The sequence below is a fragment of the Falco biarmicus genome, chromosome 3 (genome assembly GCF_023638135.1).
Source record: "Falco biarmicus isolate bFalBia1 chromosome 3, bFalBia1.pri, whole genome shotgun sequence".
Taxonomy (NCBI): domain Eukaryota; kingdom Metazoa; phylum Chordata; class Aves; order Falconiformes; family Falconidae; genus Falco; species Falco biarmicus.
In genome coordinates, this window is record NC_079290.1 from 114617536 (window position 1) to 114636254 (window position 18719).

At 61.3% G+C, this 18719-nt stretch overlaps 2 protein-coding genes and 1 non-coding gene across 5 annotated transcripts; 1 reads left to right on the forward strand and 2 right to left on the reverse strand.

Annotated features, from left to right (window-relative positions):
• Window positions 1–725: 725 nt before the first annotated feature.
• TAF12 (TATA-box binding protein associated factor 12) lies at window positions 726–8174 on the reverse strand. Of its 3 annotated transcripts, XM_056331472.1 has the most exons (7): window positions 8053–8162; window positions 6596–6742; window positions 4500–4751; window positions 3299–3376; window positions 2879–2993; window positions 2345–2433; window positions 726–1199 (listed from the first exon to the last, which is right to left on the reverse strand). In XM_056331472.1, the coding sequence occupies exons 2-7, from the start codon at window positions 6662–6664 to the stop codon at window positions 1164–1166; spliced, it is 639 nt and encodes a 212-aa protein (XP_056187447.1). In that variant the 5' UTR covers window positions 6665–6742; window positions 8053–8162; the 3' UTR covers window positions 726–1163. The 3 variants fall into 3 exon arrangements, with proteins under 3 accessions (XP_056187447.1, XP_056187449.1, XP_056187448.1); XM_056331474.1 differs by lacking the exon at window positions 6596–6742 and having other exon boundaries at window positions 8053–8174; XM_056331473.1 differs by lacking the exons at window positions 6596–6742; window positions 8053–8162 and adding an exon at window positions 5014–6580.
• Window positions 8175–8294: 120 nt separating this feature from the next.
• On the reverse strand, window positions 8295–18654 carry LOC130145915 (discoidin, CUB and LCCL domain-containing protein 1-like). Its single transcript, XM_056331468.1, has 15 exons — window positions 18430–18654; window positions 15709–15930; window positions 13050–13187; window positions 12597–12648; window positions 12319–12391; window positions 12017–12150; window positions 11850–11887; window positions 11537–11731; window positions 10713–10834; window positions 10453–10621; window positions 10265–10357; window positions 9971–10061; window positions 9732–9769; window positions 9458–9580; window positions 8295–8931 (listed from the first exon to the last, which is right to left on the reverse strand). The coding sequence occupies exons 1-15, from the start codon at window positions 18527–18529 to the stop codon at window positions 8651–8653; spliced, it is 1869 nt and encodes a 622-aa protein (XP_056187443.1). The 5' UTR covers window positions 18530–18654; the 3' UTR covers window positions 8295–8650.
• Window positions 8485–8614, forward strand: LOC130147111 (U11 spliceosomal RNA). Its single transcript, XR_008821131.1, has one exon. It is a non-coding gene; the product is annotated as a U11 spliceosomal RNA (small nuclear RNA).
• Window positions 18655–18719: the final 65 nt, after the last annotated feature.

Below are 18719 nucleotides of genomic sequence, written 5' to 3' on the forward strand. Positions count from 1 at the left end.
ACCCCTCGCTCAGAGCTGGTCTCCCCCCGGGCACCCCGAGCCGGAGCAGCCGCTGAGCAGCTCCGTGTTCCCCCAGCAGCAGCCGAGCACGGCGGCGGTGCAGGAGCAGCCTCCCCCCGCCCCGAGCACCCATCAGACTGGCCTCGTGAGAGCCGGCGTGCCTTTATCACGCTCCTCAGGTGGTTACAGGAGAGCAGACAGCCCATACTGGCTTCTGAATTGCTTCAGCCAAGGTGGTTTCCCCAGGAGGCACTGGGAGGATGGGCCCCACTCCTGCCCACCAGCTCCCCGTTGTGTGGGGCAGCTCGCGGAGGCACCGGCTTCACCACCACAAATGGCAGCCGTGGCTTCTCTGACAGAGGCTGAGCAGAGCAGGCAGGAACGGGCAGGGGGACGTGGCCTTTCTCTATGCCCCAGGCAAGGAGAGAACCAGGATCACCTCCATTTCTTGTCCTCAGTTCCCACATCCCACTCCTAACGGTCCGAACATCCAAGCGATGGACAAACTACCCACCACAGGCTGGACGTGAGGCAGGGGAGTGCCGGCGCAGCCCCACCAGCACGGCAGAGGCCGGCCAAATCCTGCCACTCACTCTATAAAGGCCGGGGCAGGAGATCTCTCACCAGAACAGCACCACACACAGACACCAGGCCATGCGCTGGCCGCCCGTTCCGCTCACCACCCCTCCTGCACACTGCCTGAAGAGCACAAGACTGTGCCGTGGTTTTAGATTAATAATTTCTTTATTCATGTAAAACAAATGCAAGTATTTATATAAACACTGACATTACAAAGTACTGGAGCAGGTAGGGGCAGGAAGGAGGAAACAAAAACCTCTACAGATGCTTCTAATACTGTCCCACACAAGATCAAATGCTCTGTCCCTTGGATAATCACTTATACGATAAACCACTTTCAAGTCACAAATAAAAGTCTTTGTTTTGAGATATGTTGCGCTCTTAGGAGGAATGAGGAAGGGGGCGTAGAATGTTTTTGGCAGATCTCCTCATAAAGTCAAGATATTGCTGCACCATTAATAAAAAATATATGCTTCTCTGTAAAGCATTAAAAAAAATATCCCATGGATGGCATCGTGGAGGCTTCAATGGAGAGGCAGATATCCCAAAATGCACTGGCGTCTTCTCCCGGCTCTTCCCAGGGGCTATTTCTTGGTAGTTTTGCGAATCAGTGCCATTCTCTGCAACAAGAAAGAGAAAAACGTGGGAAGCTGAGCCCCTCAGACAAGGTTATTGCCAAACAACCCACAGCCATGCAGGAACAAGGTATCTCGGGTTCTCTCAGGACACCGTCTGACTCGTTTCCACACAAGTCTTTCAAGTCTGTTTGAATCTTAATGGGGTCCCAAGCTGGAGCCGGAGGAAAAGAAAGGAAAAGTCTGCGCTCCCCTCCCGGACACCTGGGGCTGGCAAGTAAAACACCGACAGCGAGGGGCAACGGGGTTAAACAGCGCACAGGGTGAAACTCTCCTCGAGGCCTCCTCTCTCCAGCCAGCAGCTGTGGCAAGGAGCTTCAGGAGGGGAGATGCAATATCATCTGTGAGTTCCAAGGGCTCCTGCAGGGCAGCCCCTCCCCTGGCGCTGACCATGCTTAAAAAGCGACGGCCCAATTCAGTTACAGCAACATTAGAGGGGAAAAAAAACCCCAGAGCTGCTCAACTCCAATCTGCACCTGAAACCCCAGGACAACGGTGTGCTCTCTGCTACACCTTCCCAGGCCTCCAGGTTTTTTGCAGCTATTTAAATTCTTATGGTGGCGAGTGGCCAAGGCTCCTGACCCTTACACGCAGACGCAGCAGGTGCCGTACACTGCTCGCAGAATACCCGAGCGCGGCGTTGGGCTGCAGACATCAAACAGCCCCAGGAACTTGAGCCGCAGCCTGTCAGAGCCCTGCGGTTCACCAGGAACATCCAGACTCCTGGAGTGGTTCGAGGGGCTACGCCATCACTGAACCCCCCGTGCCTGGGTATGGATTTCCTACTGAACCAGGGGAGCTGGCAGCGTGTTTTCAGTCCCTACTGCGCAAGATCTGCAAGGGCGCAGCTGACACGTTAGTTGGCTCCTCTCAGCTGTTTTTTAACCCTTCCAAGCTGCGCTGCCCTTTGGACAGCAAGTACTGCTGCTTCTCTTAGGGTGTAGCCAGCACCACACCGCTGCAGGGGAGCCAGAGCAACTCCAATCCTCCCTGCACAAACAGGCGAGGAGGCTCTGGAAGTTATTTCAAGTCCAAACCACTTGGAAGAGGCTAAAAATTCACATCGTGGACCACCCTCCCCATATCAGGCTTCTACTACAGGATTCTCAGTGTTACTGAGGGCTCCTCACCTGTTTGTGAGCTTCTGTAGTGCAGGCTTTTTTGTAGGGCCTGATTTCTTCCGAACCAAAGCCTGGGATCCACATGTTCCACTGACGCTCTGGAAGAGACAGCGCAGGTCAGCACGCTCTACCCCAGCCGCCCGCTGCAAGAGCGGCCACATCACCCTGAACACATGGGCAGCGCGCCTGCCCGGAGCCAGCGTGGGAGATGTGCTGCCAATCCGCACGCCAGCTATAAAAGCTTCACAAAAGCAGAGCAGCGGAGGGGTGCACAGCACTGGACGTGCTAAAGACGCAGCCCCCGGTGCTAGGGACCTTCCACCAGGCTGATGGGACAGCTACAAACCGCACAACTGCAAAAGCTGGAGAGGGGACAGTCAGGGGCAGACACCCCATTCATTTCCTCGTTATTAAGGCATTATTAAGTAGCAACAATCTGTAACTACTCACAGGTTTCCACCCCAACACTGCAGCCATGCTCTCACTTCAGGGCACGTGCCCAGCCCTCAACTGAGGGGTTGAGGGGGAAACAAAATCACTCACCAAGATGCAATTGCACATCTTTCACTTCCAGGGTGTTCGACTTGCGATGCCGTGCAAGCTGGCAGGCAGCTGTCACCACGCTCTCTATGAAATCATCGGCGATCTGCAACAGCATCTGTGGCAGAACAAGGGTAACAACCAGCCTTGTTAGTACTGAGCAGCTGAAATTATGCGGAAAGTATGAAAATGAACCCTCAGAAGCTAGTATTTCAAAGGCGTTGGCTACAATTGCCATTTTAAATCCCTTTTTGACAGTGGGATGCAGAAACAGACATGGATGGCTGAAGCCTGCAGCGAACATGAGAATACAGAAGCGTAAAATGAACCAGCGCTCTCTGCCTTGAACAAAGGGCCACCAATCCATTAAAAAAAATCCCAGATTAGCTCTTTTTGCAGCCCCTCCCGTGGGTTGGTACCTACTTCCTCCACATCTTCATCCAGCTGCTCGTTTGGATCCACCTCACGCACCAGATCTTGCAGTTTCTTCTTGGTTAAAACCTGCGCATGTGGGAGAAGAGGAACAATTCACTGCCCTGCTTTAGCAAAGGAGCTGCCCATGCAGCACAGCCAGAAAAGACCTCCTCCCTCACTACCCCCAAGTCATGTGTGTTGACACAGCGTTATCAGCTCAGGAATGGCAGAGATAAGAAATATCAGGCATTAAGGAGTCATTTTCAAGCATCAGTGTTGCTCTGAACAGAGAGCGGAATGCAGCAGGCCAGGATAAGTGTCTTGTGCTAAGCTGGCACTAAAATGCCACTGGCTGAAGCAAGGCTGCTGGCAAGAGGAGACAAAGGCAAAACTAGAAGCCTGAAGAGGCAGGCAGCAAGTGCAAGTGACATATCAGTGACTACATTTGTGCTCAGGGCACAAAGGAAGTACTTCCGTGGCTCTAGCATTTATCAGCTTTAGCGTTTCAAATGGAAACAGAGAGATATGCAAGTGCTTGGTTATTCCAGGGCAGAAGGCAGCACCCTCTCAGCCCAAACACTGCAGGGACACTTAAGTCTTTTACAAGACAGATGGACGTTATCACCACTGATCTGTCAGCCTGGGCAGATGAACCAGGCACTCGTGAAGAATCCTGCCCTTCCTGCTTCCCCAACACCAAAGGTGCAACTGCTGGACGTATGTTTGTGTCAGGGGACTGGTACACTTCCCAGAGGGCTCCCCGGCACCAGTGAAGCCCGCAGAGATCCAGGGCCATTCCTGGAGCACTTGCTGGGCAGCAGCATACTTCACACACGTCGAAGACTCCACACCACAAGCAAACACACGAGTCACAGCTCCGGGCAGCGATGCTGCCACTCGCACCACCCCATTAAGATGGAGGCTACAAATCTGCACTTTTATTTCTCCCATCTAAACCACATTTTAAAAGATTTTCCCAATCACACCCTCAATTTTCCTGAGACTGAGAAAACCTCTACACTTAGAGTGTTCATACCTCATCCAGCCTGAAAGTGCCTGGGCAGGAAGGAATACATGGAGATGTTTGCTCACTCAGTAACTGATACTTTAATAGACGTGAAGTTTTTGCCAGTAATTTAAGGAAAGGAATTAAGTCACAGGCAGGTCTGAGCATCTCCCCCAGTGTCCCTGAAGTCAAGGATGAAATTACCTGGTTGCTTTCAGGACTCAGCCGTCCTCCTCCGCTGGGCGTCCCCGGCATCTTTGCCACGGTGGTGCTGTTGGCCATGGAGCTCTGGGGGGGAGTGCTGGCTGGCTCTGGCTTTATCGAGGAGAAGTTGGAGAGGTTGATCAAGGTAGAAGGGCCAAACTGGTTCATAATCTGTTGGGCTTTAGCTTTTAGATCATAAAGCTTATCTAGGTCCTGCTTCTTCTTGGGGTTGTGGGGACCCAAACCAATCAACTGGAAAAGGAAACAAAAGCCACAGTTAGCAAACAGAGAAGGAATTCAATGGGGCGAGCGCATCTTTGCCCAGAGCAAACCGCAGCGTCCCGGCAGGGCCCAGGGTTTATAGAGGATCCGGGTCCCTCTGGACACAGCAAGAGCGGAGGAACAATGTTTAGAAAAGAAAACCTTTCTTGGCATGAAAGGCGAAGTTTGCCAAGAGAAGTGCTGTGGCTGCACGCAGTGGGGCAAGAGGCAGCAGCTCTGCAGCGGCACTGACCCGGCTGCTCGCTCCCCGGGCTGAGTCCCACATGCGCGTCCACCCCTCACCCGCCGGTCAGGGCCTTTCTGAACACATTCCACTTGGACCACAGGCAGCTTCAAGGAAGAGACCACACAGAGATTTAACTAAAGGACACAGCTCGCTCCTGCGGCAGCAACGCAGGGGAACGGCAGGAGCACCGGCTCGGTCTTCATCTCTGCACTCCACGGGCCTGAGAAGGTGGCAGGGTTCAAGCTCCCTCGGGCGCCTGCCGCGGGGTGGAGGTCTCCTTTTCGGCAACACCGCGCTTCAAGGCTGGCCTGCAGTGATCTGTTGACGCGGGCTTGACAACACAGGGTTCATTTTTGGTTCCAAGAGCGCAAGTCTGGGTTCTCAGAGGTGACGTGACAGAGAAACAGGCGGGTGCCCACACCTTCGATTTGTTCTTCCCACACTGGGAAACTGCCAGCCACAGTAAACGAAGTCAGATTTACTGAGCTGTTAACAGTGAACCAGAAGTGGGTTGTGGCAGTTTCACTGGTTACTCAGATCTTCCAGGTTCACCCTTTGGTGCCTGAAGTTACTCAGGCCACTGAGCTAACATGCAAACTAACTGACAACTACCGTATTTCATGGCTGGAAGGCTGTAGACACCAGGCTTGACGAAGCTTTGCTCTGTCCTTGCTGCTCTGTAAAAGGAAACTCGTCCAAACCCTGGACCCGCCACCCCCACAAGCACTTGGGGCAGCAGCGACAGGTCTGTCCTGTAAAAGGAGCATTGAAAGAACAGTTTGATGTAACAGCCCGTCATGCAGCTGGGGCCGCAGCAGCTGCTGTTGGGCCCAGAGATGGGTGAGAAGCAGCCACTGAGAGCAGCTGCGTCTTCCGAAAAGCGGCATCGCAGGGTGAACTTACAAGAGAAGAGACTTTGTTTAAATAGTTTTACAGCACATTCACACACAAAGTGATGAACAAAGCATCTGCTACCCGAGCTACAGACATTTTCCTCCTCATCAAAGCAAGCTTTGTTAGTTTGGATTAATTCATACCGAAACACAAACCAGAAATCACACAGGAGTACTTAGAAGGGGCTGCTTTAGTGCTTCTTTTCACAGCACACTCATGCACTGCGCACCTACGGACACGGAGCCCTTTTAGGAGAATTTATATCCAAGACACACTTCTGTAGCACCCTCAGCAAGTTTCTAGCTCAATTTTAGCTGAATTAACAATGGAAAACCATCACACTCGCACCCTAAAACCCCTCAGCTGGCACTTCTGGACAAGGAGCTCAGCACAAGATCAGTGTGCTACTCTTGGTTTATAGCTTAGGCTGATCTCTGGCTCTTCACCCCCCGCCTCACTTCACAAATCCATAAAGCAGGAATCCTTACCCACCATGCAGGGGAGAAAGCTCTGAAATCCTTGGGCAGAAAGCGCTTTATAAGCATAAAGTCGGTTTGTTCGTTTATTTCCAGATCTTATCGCACCCTTTTCATGGTGCCATTAAGATCACCAAACACAAAACTAACGGGCTGCGCAGATTCCCAGGACAAATCCCACATGCCGGCCCCGCGGCAAGCCCCGGCAGTTTACTTACAGCTATCTGAGTGTCTAGATCTTTAATTACATCAGCAACCGCTGTGGGACCAGCAAATGGAGAGGCCATTTTCCAAAGCCTTCCCAGTACGTCAGCAGTCAGCGTTAACCTACTCTCGCCTCCTCCTCTTCCGTATAACTCCCATTCCTACAGGAATACCAGATATTTTTCGTATCACCCATTCTATGGTAAGATCGCAAGAGGACAGTTTCACGCAAGGCAGCACGCGTCACCCTTACTACAGCGCAAGAAGGTTTATCTGTCAGAAGGTATCACACAATCCCGAGCAGCACGTGAGCATACGCTGCTGCAGGGGACAAGGCCTCTCCCAGAATCCTGAAGCAGGAATAGAAATTTGGCCAAAATTCACTTTTCTGTCAGAAGACAGAGTGTCTTGGTAATCTGCCGTCAGCAGCGATGTGAGGTGTGCCCAGACCTCTGCAACAGCAGCTTCCCTCCGCGGCAGGAATAGGGCTGGCGGCCGCGGTCACAGCCGCTGACTCTCAGTGATCCATGTAACTCGTTAAGCACTGGTGCTACAGCGCAGGGTTACACCTGTAATTAAAGTCTATGTTAAAGCCAAACCAACCTTCAGCACGTTCCCTGGAGCACTCGGGGGGCTCCCGCTTCCATTGAGACATAATAATTTTCACCAAGTATTTAGATAGGCTTGCAAAGGACTGTACAGTCCAAGGGTCTCTTTATTGTTAACAAACCGGGAAAGTTCTTGGGTTTTGCTTTAGTTACTATAAATGTGAGACAAAGTCCTCCCTTACGCTGCTAGAGGAAGCATCTGTTACAAGCACTTATGCATTAGGTGCGGTAGCTAAAAGGGAAGGAATAAAAAAGTCCTGTTCTTCCCCCTGGATGTGTTTGTCAGATGTTGAAGGGGAACTCAAACCTCCTTCCTCCTCGACGCAGAGCTTCCAGCCTGGCGTTTCCCCCCGAAGCACGGACACTCGGCGTCCGGGGAGGCAGCAGCTCCACACGCGCCGCTCACCAAGGTTTTCTTCCAGCATCTCCCCAGCCAGCAGCTTAAAGAGGCCACCAGCCCTACGGCTGCCCACGGGAACGCCGCTACGGGGCCGCACCGAACCTCCCTGCCGGGCACGGCCGAAGCCGCCGGGAAGGGCCAAGGTCACCAGCAGCTACCAGGGGCCCACACCGCCCCGGGCCGGGCCCCGCCGGTCAGCGCTGCAGAGGGCACCCCGCAGGCCCCGCCACCCCCCCGCAGCGGCTGACCGCCGCACGGGCCGGGAGGGTGAACACCGGCTCCGCACCCGGCCCTTCCGAGAGCCGCCCCGGGAGCGGCGGGGCACGGCCTGCTGCGCCCGCCCCCCGGTCCCTCCCGGGCCGCGCCGCATCTTAGGCTGTAAACGCCGGTGTAGAACAGCCGGAGCCTCCCGCTGCTGGCGGCCAGGCCCCCTCCGCGCCCCCCGTGCCGTGCCGTCCCGTACCTCCCCATGACCCGCGGGCAGACCGAGGCACCGCCGCCGGCTGCGCTCCCTCCGCCGCGCACCCCGAGCCCTTCCGGGGGCACCGCCCGCCGCCACCCGGAAACGCTTCTCCGCGCCGCCAATCAGAGGGAAGGCGGTTGCGCATGCGCGACGCAGCGCCCGCCAAAGGCGCCCCCCCCTCCTGGGTGAAGCCGCCCCAGCATGCCCCGCGCGATTTGCATCTCGCTTCGAGGCGGGCAGCGCGGCGTGGAAACGGCGTTTTTTTGTGACAAAAACCTGCGGGAGCGCGGAAAGAAACGACGCGGCGTGGAGGGAAAGAGCGGGGGGAAGCCAAGATCCGAGCGCGTTCCTCCGTGCGCAGCGCGCGCAATCGCCGTGACCTCAGCAGCACCCTGGCGCTTTCCGGTGGCGGCGGGCGGCAGGCGCAGCTTCAAAAAGGGCTTCTGCCGTGCGTGGCACGGGGGGGGGCTCACGGCCGCCCTCGCGGAATCGACATCAAGAGATTTCGGAAGCACAATTTTTGCAGGGGGGGTCGCCGGTAACCGCCCGTTCCGGCGCCCCGGGTACCGTCAATGGTAGATAGAGCGGGGCCGCGGCCTCACAAAGCTTCGTGATAGACGTGCGGGAGCGCGCCCGGTGAGGTGGGGCGCGGTGGGGGGGCGTGGTAGCGGGCGGGGCCCGCCGGGTCGGGCTCGCCGAAGGGGGTGGCGTACTCGGGCTCCGGCGGCAGCGGCTCGGCGTATTCGTGCCGCTGCCCCGGCACGGCGTAGTGGCTGAGCACCAGCGGCAGCGCGTAGCCCTCGTCCGGCGGCGGCTTGAAGGTGGAGGGGCCCGGCGGGCTGCCGGGGCTCTGCTGCAGCAGGTCCGGCTCGGCGTACTCTGCAACCGGGGGTGCTGGGCTGGGTGCTGGGGCGGCAGGGGGGCTGGCCCCGCGGCCGGGAAGGGGTCACGGTGCTGGTGCTGGGGACGCTCGGGGAGGTTTGGCCCCGCGGCCCGGGGGAGGGTTACGGTGGTGGTGCTGGGCTGGGGACACTCCGGGGCGGGGGGTGGGGGGGAATGGGCACATCTGGACACGCAGGGCTGGGGAAAGCTGGGCAGATGTGTGCCAAAACGCACCCGAGACAGGGCGCCCACCCTGCGGGGACAGGCATAGAGCGGGGCTCTGGGTGCCCTCCAGCCACCTTCCAACGCCCTCCCCCGACATGCGGTAATAATAATGAAAATAAATAATAATCCCTGCCAGGGTCTCCCTCTTGCATGGGACCATGATGCAGGGCAGGGGTCAGACCAGAGTGGTGCTGGGGAGGGGCAACTGGCACCCCAGGGTGTCCCCAGAGTGCAAGGGGGGAGACACGACTCCAGCTCTGGGCCAAGGGACCCGTTCGCACCCTGCTGCCCCCGTTACCTGGTGAGTGGGTCCGGCTCAGGTCCCCCGGCGCAGCTGCCGTGGGGAAGGAGGCCAGCGCGGAGCTGGGGGGCGGCAGGCTCTGCAGCGAGCACACCTGGCTCGACTCCAGTTTGGGGTGCCCTGAGCAGAAACCCCTGGTTGTCACCTGCTGTCCCTCGGGGACAGGACGGCTCGGGGCTCAGCTGCAGCACCGGTTAAAACACCTGCACCCCTCCTGAACTTGGCCCCGCAGCACAGCGGGACCCCCGGGCAGGGGTTGGGGACCCTTTACCTTTCGTGATCCCGCAGTTCAGCTCTGCTGCCGGCTTTCTGCCAAGGGGAGAGCAAGATGGGGGTGAGGGGTCCCAGCCACCCTGCGCCCACCGTCCCCCTACCTCCTTGCACCCCCTTCCGGGGGGGGCTGCGCCCTTTGATACCCAGCAAGCAGCCAAACAGCCACCCAGAGCACCCGCGCTTTGGGGAGGCACCGCCGGGTCCCCCGGGGCGCAGCAGGGGCAGGATGGGACCCACCTCTTCCTGCGGCAGAGGAAGGCCAGCAGCAGGAGGCTGGAGCAGAGGAGCACGAAGCCACCGACGAGCAGCATCACCAGCAGCATGGAGCCTGGGGAGGGAGGGCAGCTCAGACCGCAGGTGCCCCATCCCACCTGTCTGCACCCATGGGTGCCAGGAGCCCACCCAGTGCAACCAGGGAAGGAAAATGGATGTGTTGTCACGGGGGGAGCTTAAAGCCCACGTGGGTCTGTTGGTGCCTGGAGCACCCATGTGACAACACTGTACCCCAAGGACAGCCCCCAAGGCACCCACCTGCCTTCTCCGGGTCCAGGGCAATGCCGGGGATGGGTGTGTGGCTGCCCGGGTGGCTGGTGGGGACAGGGACCTCCTTGGGGATGCTGGGCACTGCGGGGCAGAGTGGGGACCATGAGCATGGTGGGACCACCACGGTGTGCCCAGGGGAGGTCCCGGGGGGGGGTGGCTGTGGTGGAAGGGCTCACCGTAGGGCCGGGGCGCACGGACCCGCGCCAGCTGGCAGCCCACCAGGGCCACCTTCAAGGCCACGCGCTGGTGCCAGCTCTGTGGCATGACACGGACATAGCGGGCGACGATGGGGGGTATGAAGGCATTGGAGACCTCCCCATGGCTGTCGATGTTGCCCTCAAAGACCTGCCAGAGAGGGTGAAGCAGGTACCTATGGCTGAATAGCTGCAGGCAGGGGGTCTTGTGTGTCCCCCCCCGTTGTTCCCCCTGTGCCCACCTTGTCATCCTGGCCACTGCTGCCTCTGTAGGGTCTCCAGTTCTTGCCGTCACGGCTGGAGGAGACACGGTAGGACGTGACGTAGTAGTTGTGCTGCTTGGAGGAGCCCGTTGTGATGATGCCTGTCGGTGCAGGGGTGAGCCCGGGGTGGGGGTGGGGGGGGCTCTGGGGGGCCACCCTGTGCCCCAGCATGCCCCACGGCACAGGGCAGGCAGAGCTTTCCCAGCCCCATCTCTGGAATACCCAGGTCCCTGCTGGGACAGGACTGGGGGGCAGGACATCACCCCCCAGGGTTCCCTCCAGCCTTCGAGGGGGTTTAGGTGGCAGATTCGAGTGCGGACCCCCCACTCTGCCCCTGGGAGCTGATAACCTCCGGCCCCGGCTGCCAGCCCCACATTCCTCCCTCCTCCAGCCTCCGGCCGGACAATGTCCCCATTTTCCTCCCGCGGTCGCCAGCCACCACCACACAAAGCCCCCGCTCCCGGCAGGCTCCGGCCGAACAAAGGGCGCTCGCTGGCACCAGATGCAAGAGCATAATATTAACTTGTTCATCCCAGAAACGGCTGCGGATGAGGGGGGGGTGCGGGGACATAAAGGGGACGGGGGGATAGCCCGGGGCGGGAGGGTGGTGGTGCTGTTGCATGCCAGTTTGCACCAGTAAACACAGCACAAGGAGTTGCAGTGACTCCTGAGGGTTATGGGGGGCACAACTGCTCTGGGTAGTTGGGGGGTGCAGTGAGGCTGGCACCTGTGTCACCCCAGGGAGGACAGCATGCACAGGGACAAGGGCGGCTGTTGTCCCCCCTGCGATGGCCAACACTCACCTGTGACTTTCCTGCGGGTGCCCAGGTCCAGCTCCAGCCAGGCAGCCTCGGTGCTGGGTTCGGCTGCCCAGGAGTGGCCGGTGGTGCCCAGTGCTGCCCGGGTGGCCACCCAGGCTCGGTCCTGGCCCAGCGCATCCACCTCGTGCCACCAGGACGAGGCGTTGAAGGCGGCCACCTCCAGCGCATCACTGCAGGCTGGCAACGGGAGACAGCAGGTTGGGTGCCCAGTGCTCCCAGCCGGGCATGTGGGGTGGCACTGGGCTTGGCAGCCAAAATTGGGGTTTAATTTCAGGGGAAACGGGGAAATATATACCTTTGTGGAATATGAGCCGTTTCTCGGAGAGGGAGCCCCTGCGGGGAGAACATCAGACGGGGCGGGGGGTCCCCGGGGGGTGGCAGGTCCCCAGTGTCAGCATGGATGGGTCCCACGGGTGTGGGGTGCAACCGGAGTCCCCAGCCCCGCCCCCCCCCCTTGCCCACCTTTTGGAGTGGAGCCCGTTGGCGAAGGCCGACTCGTAGAGCGTGATCCCCTTCTCCCGGGACAGGGTGACCTGCCCGCCCAGCTCGTCCGCAATCACCCCGGCGTGCACGGCCGCCTTGCACAGCACCGAGGTCTGCGAGGGGGCGAGAGCGGGCACCCATGGGGCACCCCGCGGCCCAGCCCACCCCCCCAGCCTGCTGGGGGTGGCAAGCAGTAGCCACGCGTGCTGAGGACTGTCCCTGGGGGGTGCACCCATGGGTGCTGCCCGTGCCCCACGGGGCGAGCCAGGCTCTGCACTTACATCCCGGTAGCCCTGGCTGGGGTTGCCCCAGATGTCCCCATCGATGTCCTTGCAGCCCGCAGGGCAGTACACGCTGAAACACGCGGCGAGGGGGGGTCAGGGCTGGCCCCCGTCCGAATCCCCTCTGCTGCCCGCTTTGCTCCCCACCCTGCCGCAGCTGCACCCCGAGAGCCCGGGGGTGAGCACGGCCCGAGCTCCCGGGGGAGGCACGGGGCCAGGCAGTGATCCGGGGCCGGGGGCACCAAAGCAGGGACCCCTCGCAGTCCCCGGCCACTCACCTGACGTGCTCCTGGGTGTAGTGGGTGCCTCGGACCAGGCAGGACACTAAGTCTGCAAGGCAGGGACACCCCAGGGTGAGGGACCCCCACAGCACCCCACGCACTCCCCACTGAGCCCTGCTCTGTTCGGGTGTCACTCCCCAGGTCCCCATGTCAGGGGTGGGGGGGTGGATGACCCCTCAATTCCTGCAGCCGTCAGCCCCCTGCCACCATCTGCAGTGACCAGGCTCTGTCTGATATTGGGGTGCTGGGGGGGAGGTCCCAGGTGGCTGGGTGGCCTGGGGGTCTCCCACGTTGTGTCCCCACCAGCAAAACCACGAGGTTCAGGGCAATGGGTGCCCACCCTGGGGTCAGCAAGGAGCTCCCTCCATCCCGGGCCGTGCCCCTGCCGCTGTGGGCCAAGGCACAGCCTGGGGTGGTCTTTGCACCCCTGGGGATGTGTCCCCCCCCTACCTGGGTGCTGCGAGGTGGCGTAGGACAGGAGGAGGCCCCGTCCCGAGCGGTGGCTGGTGCTGTTGAAGAGGACGGTCACGGTGCTGGAGTTGGTCAGCAGGAGCGGGGTGGTGGGGCCGGCGTTCCTGCAGTAGGGCCCTGCCGACAGCGATGGGGCCGTGGAGAGGGATGGGGCCCCCTGGGGAGCGGGCACCCAAGCCCAGGGCTTCACTTGCCCCGGCTCAGCCCCTGCCAGGGTCAGGGGTCCTCAGGCATTTGGCTGTGCCCAGGGTGGTCCCAGCCCCAGGGTGGTCCTGGCCCCAGGATAGTCCCATGCAGGGTAGTCCTAGCCCCAGGGTGGTCCCAGGCCAAGGTGACCCCAGCCCCAGGGTGGTCGCACGGTAGGGTGGTCTGGGCCCCATGCCCAGGGTGGTCCCACAGCAGGGTGGTTACACCCACGCTATGGGGGGGGCTGGGGCACAGCCCACCACAGCTCTCCCTGTCCCCCACCTCCTCCTCTTGCACTGTGCCCCCACAGCCACAAGCAGCACAGGGTGGTCGCAGCCCCCAGGCACAGGGGGTCAGAGCTAGACCAGGTTCCTGGGGGGCACCCCAAGATGTCCCCACCTCCCCCAGCAGGGACAGACAGGCTCCTGGCTGGGCAGGGACCCACACACACTTCCCACAAATGCTTCCCTGTGGACACCTGCTGCTGGGGCTGGCACACATGGCACAGCCCCATGGGACCCCAAAACAGGGGCTGTGTCCTCACGCTCCCCCCCCGTCTCCCCTTTCACAGGCGCCACCAAAGCTGCCTCCTAAATCCACCCCTCATTTAATCTAAATTAATTTGCCGTCTCCATCTGCCTGATTAAAACTTCGGCTTAGCAAGCAGGCAGGTTCCTCAGGGACATCTCTGGTCCCAGCTGGGGACGAGAGGTGGCCCCAATCCCCGGACCGCCATTGCTCCTGGTCTGTGTCACATCCCTCACCAGGGCCTTGGTGCACCCAGAGATGCTCTGAGCAAATGCCACCGTTGCCCTGGGGACAGGGAGCCGTGTCCCTGTGTCCCCATGGTGCTAGTGGTGAAACCCTGCCCCGTGGGGTTGTGCTGTGCCTCAGTTTCCCCACCTTTGCCCTGCTTGGGTCATATCTAAGAGGGCGAGCGCAGGGGACATGGGACACACATGTGCAGGATGATCGCAGGGTCACAGCCGTGCTAGAATGGGGCTCCGCATGGTATGCAAGTGAGATGCCGATGAGATGCTGATGACACACAGGCACAGATTTCCTGCCAGATGCCAGGTCCCATGCCCAGGGTGGCCCCCTGCCACCCTGCCCTGGGCAGATGCTGCCACATCTGGCCTGGTACCCCCCCTGGCTGGGGGCTCCAGAGGCACCCTGAGTGCTGGGAAGCCCCCAGCCCACCCACAGGCTGGAGGCTGCCGCCCCCATGGGGACCCCAGCACGTCCCCGGGCAGGATCAGGCCGGGTGCCAGACACCGGGTCTGAGTCAGCAGGAGGGAACCCACAGCCTCCGGCTGCTCCCACTGCTTCCCGAAAAACATCTGGGACTTCTCAAGGGCCGGCGTCAGCCGCGGGCGAGGGAGTGGGACCCCGGCCTGGCCTTGCGTCACCCCCTGCCCACCCGCACACAGGCCCCTGGCGAAGGCACCCAGAGGGGCTGTGGGTACCCAGCCACCTCCCCTCGCCCCCCACCGCCTCTGCCAGCCCCCCGTGAGCATCCTCTGGGGGTCCCCCCCTTTGTTGCATTGCTCTGGGCCAGGTGGTCTCTGGGCTTTGGGGACCCAGATGGGGACAAATGTGTCCCCAAGGCCGCAGCAGAGGGGATGGGGATTGGTGACCTCACATGCTCTCACCCCTCTGGGTACCAGCCCAGAAAGGGTGAGAGCCCTGGAGAACGGGGAAACATCCCGGCCCCAAGAGCCGTGGCGGATCCAGGCTGGCTGGCTCCTTTCCACCCAGCGTTTCCCGCAGAGTCCCCTGCCCCTCACCGGGCCTCGGGGCTGCTCCTCCATCCCCCCCCGCCCCCAGCAGTGATGCCTCCCCCTCCCCGTTCCCCCGAGACATCTCCCCCAGCACCCATCACGCTCCTGGTGCTGTCAAATCCCTCCAAGACCATTAAATCTCTCCAGGAAAATCCTGGAAGCGTTTGGGCAGTGTCTGGGTGGACAGAATTAATTAATCGGTGGCTGCATCTGGTCCTGGCTGGATGCTCCGCCCCACCCCCCCACCCCCCCCAGCTTGGCAACAGCCCCCTCCTCGGGCACCCCCATCCTCAGATATCACCCTCCTTGGATACCCCCTGTATTCGGGTAGACCCCTCCTCAGATATCCCCATCCTCCAATATCCCTCTCCTGGGATAGCCCCCTCCTCAGATACCCCCTGTACTCAGGTACCCCCATCCTCAGATACTCACCTCCTTGGATATCCCCTTCCTCAAATACCTCTATCCTCAGGTACCCCCCCTCCCAGATATCCCCCACCTTGGGCACCCCCATCTTGGTGTACCCCCCGTCCCCATGATGAAACTACCTAAAATCCCGCGTCTTCCTGATATTCTCCTTATCCAGGACTTTACCTCATGTGACACCACCCACCCCATCCACAGCCCCTCAGCGGGCACTGCCTCAGCTCCCCCCAGGACCCCCCCCTTACCATAGGCAGTGCCAGCCTGGGGGTCGGCGAGCAGCAAGGAGCTGCGAGTGCAGCGCTCGGAGGGCTCCAGGTCCACGTCCCCGAAGGCCAGGAGGAGGGAGGTGCCCGGGGGGGCACGCAGGCGCCAGCGGCAGGCGGTATGGTTGGGGTAGGTGCCCGGGTAGTTCTTGGAGCTGAGGGTACCACTGTGGGGTGTCAGCAGCGTGTGGCCACAGCCGTCCCCTGCAGAGAGACCGAAGGCGGGGGGGCTCAGCTGGGCTGCTCCCTGCCTCAGTTTCCCCACTTGGCATGGCCCTGGGGACACCCCACGGGCACCTGCAGCCCCTTCAAATGTTTTCCTCATCTGAAACTTTTTCGGTGTGTGTGGCTTTTCTGGCTGCTCCCTGCACCAGGGACAGTCCCCAGGGTGAACTGGAAATGAGGCTGCCTCAGTTTCCCCCACACCCACCCAGTGCAGACCTGCACCTCCCACTCCTCTCCATCCCCAAGGCCAGGAGGACCCCAATTTTGGGGGACACAAAACGATGCAAGCAGGAAATACCCCCCCTACATGGGGCTGAACAGCACTGAGCAGCCCCCAGGAACTCCTGGCTGCAGCCTCGACCTTGAGGATGACCTTGGGCAGCTGCATCCCCACGGCCTCCTCCCCGGGGGGATGCCAGCACCACCACAAAAGGGGCTTTTCTCCGTGCTTGCTGCCTGCAGGCAAGAGGGAATATCCTGGAAACTTGAGTTGAAAGCCGGGATTTCTGGGCAGGATTGGGGCAGGGAGAAGGGCAGGGAGGGGGAAAGCACCACTCAGCCCGTCTGCATGGGCTGGGGGGTGTGGGGGTCCAGGGTTCAACACCCTCCACCTCCTGCATCCCCAAAAAGCTGCTGCTCCTGCCAAGCATCATCCCGGCACAGCCAGAAAGAAAAGCAGTGACGGGCATGGCTTCGCCCCTGCCTTGGCTTCCCTCGCCGTCGCTGGGAGACGGCACAAAGCACCGGAGGGGAAAATCCTCCAGGGATAAAAAAAAAAGGGGGGGCCGGAGATGGAAGATGCCAGCCCCCCCACAGATCCCACTCCTCTCCAGCCTGCAGGAAGGGCTGGCAGCCAAACTGGGGAGGGGGGTTATGCTGAGACCTGGGCTGGGGTGCGGGACTGGGTGAAATCCGCAGTTTGCCCCTGGCTGGGCAGCAGCCCCTGTTACAGCCCAGCCGGGCAGGATGAGGCCCTCCGGGGCTGGGGAGGGGCACTGAGGCTGCCAGAAAAGCGGCTCCCAGAAGGGCTGCTGTGCCGACGGGGGAGAAGTTCGGGGTATTTTAGGGGAGTTCCCAGCACGGAAGGTCGGCGCCACCAGGATCTGCATGGAAGTCCCTCTGTGGTCAGGAGTATGCCCAAGCTGGGGGTCTTGGATGGACCACCTGGCTGCAGCCCCATGTTGGTGAGTGTGGAGGAGCTGGGAGACCCATCCTGGGAAAAACGCATCCTGGGAAAGGAAATCCTGGGTAAAAGCATCCCAAGCGTGGCCAGCGCATGCCGGGCCAGCATGCCAGAGATAAACCGGGAGCTGCAGGCGCACTCGGGGATTTGACTCCTAAGATGCGTCCAAGGCGCCGGGAATGGCAAAGGCAGAGCCACAGGGCTGGGGAAGTTGTCCCCAGCCACCAGAACATCCTCCCCGAAAAAAAAATCAATTGCAAAAAAATGGGAAAACTAGATTTCTGCTGGATGAGGGCGAAGCTGCGGCCGGGCCGGGCCCCCGCTGGGGCCATCGCTGCCAGGGATTTGTTTGTTTTCTCACAGGATGCAGGAAAGACACAACCGGGTGATGCTCCGGGAAAAGCCCAGCACGCTCCCACCTCCGGCAGGCTGCCGGCCCCGGGAGAGCTGCCCCGCGTCCACCGACGGGGTTGGGATCCGGTGGAAACGCGCTGCGGGATGTCTCCCAAACCCCACCTGGGAACGCAGCGGGGTTCTGCCCCCCTCATCCCGCCCTGACCCGTGCCTCAGTTTCCCCTCGCTGAGGACGGTGCTTTGGAAGCCCCATCCTCGTCAACTCGCTCTTCCATGAGTCGGGGATGAGCAGTGCCGGGGAAAATTGTGTGTTTGGGATGAAGTTCGGCTGAACATCCCCTCGGGGCCTTCCCAGACCCTGGCCGATGCAAATCCCTCCCAAGCGACGCTGTCGGGGTCCACAGCATCCCCGGGACGGAGCCCCCTGCCCCCCTCTCCCAGCTCTCCACCGTAAGCTCCAGCGATCCTCTTAGCCCGGGGCAGAGCTGGGCCCCTGGGGATCAGGGATTCCCAGGGAAAGCCCTGCGGGCGGGACGGAACCGACGCCGAGACCCCCGGGACCCCCGGGCAGGCGGCACCTTGGCACCGGGGTCATGCAGGGGGTGGTGGAGGCAGGGGGGACCCCGTCCCGTCCGGTACCGGGGCAGAAGGACCGCGGGGACCCCGTCCCGTCCGGTACCGGGGAGCCCATCCTGGCCCGTTCTCTGTCCGCACGCAGCGAGGCGCCCGTCCCGTCCGGTACCGGAGCAGAGGAGAGCCCGTCCGCTCCCCGTGTCGGTCCCGGTCCCCACCCCGGGCGCAGCACGCAGTCCCGGGCGCGTGGCGGCGCGCCCCCCATCCCGCCGAGTGCCGGGGAGCCCCCGGGGGTGCCGGTAAGAGCGGGACTCCCCGCTACCGCGTCCCGGGTGCTGTGTCCCGTGCCCCCCCTTCCCCGCACTCACCGTCCTGTCCGGCGCTCGGGCGCAGCGCCAGCGGGCCCAGCAGGAGGCAGCGGCGGAGAAGCGCCAGCGCCAGCACCCCCCGCCCGCTGCCCGCCCGCATCCTCCAGCCGCCGCCGCCGCCGCCGCCGCCGCGGCCCCGCCGCGCCCGCGGCCCCGCGCCCGCCCCCGCACGCCGCCATTGGCTGCCGCCGCCCGCCTCCGCGATGCCATTGGGCTCCTGGCTGTCAGTCAACCAGCACCACCCCGTGCGGGGAGAGGCCGCGGCGGGGCTCGGCGGGGCGGGCGCTGGG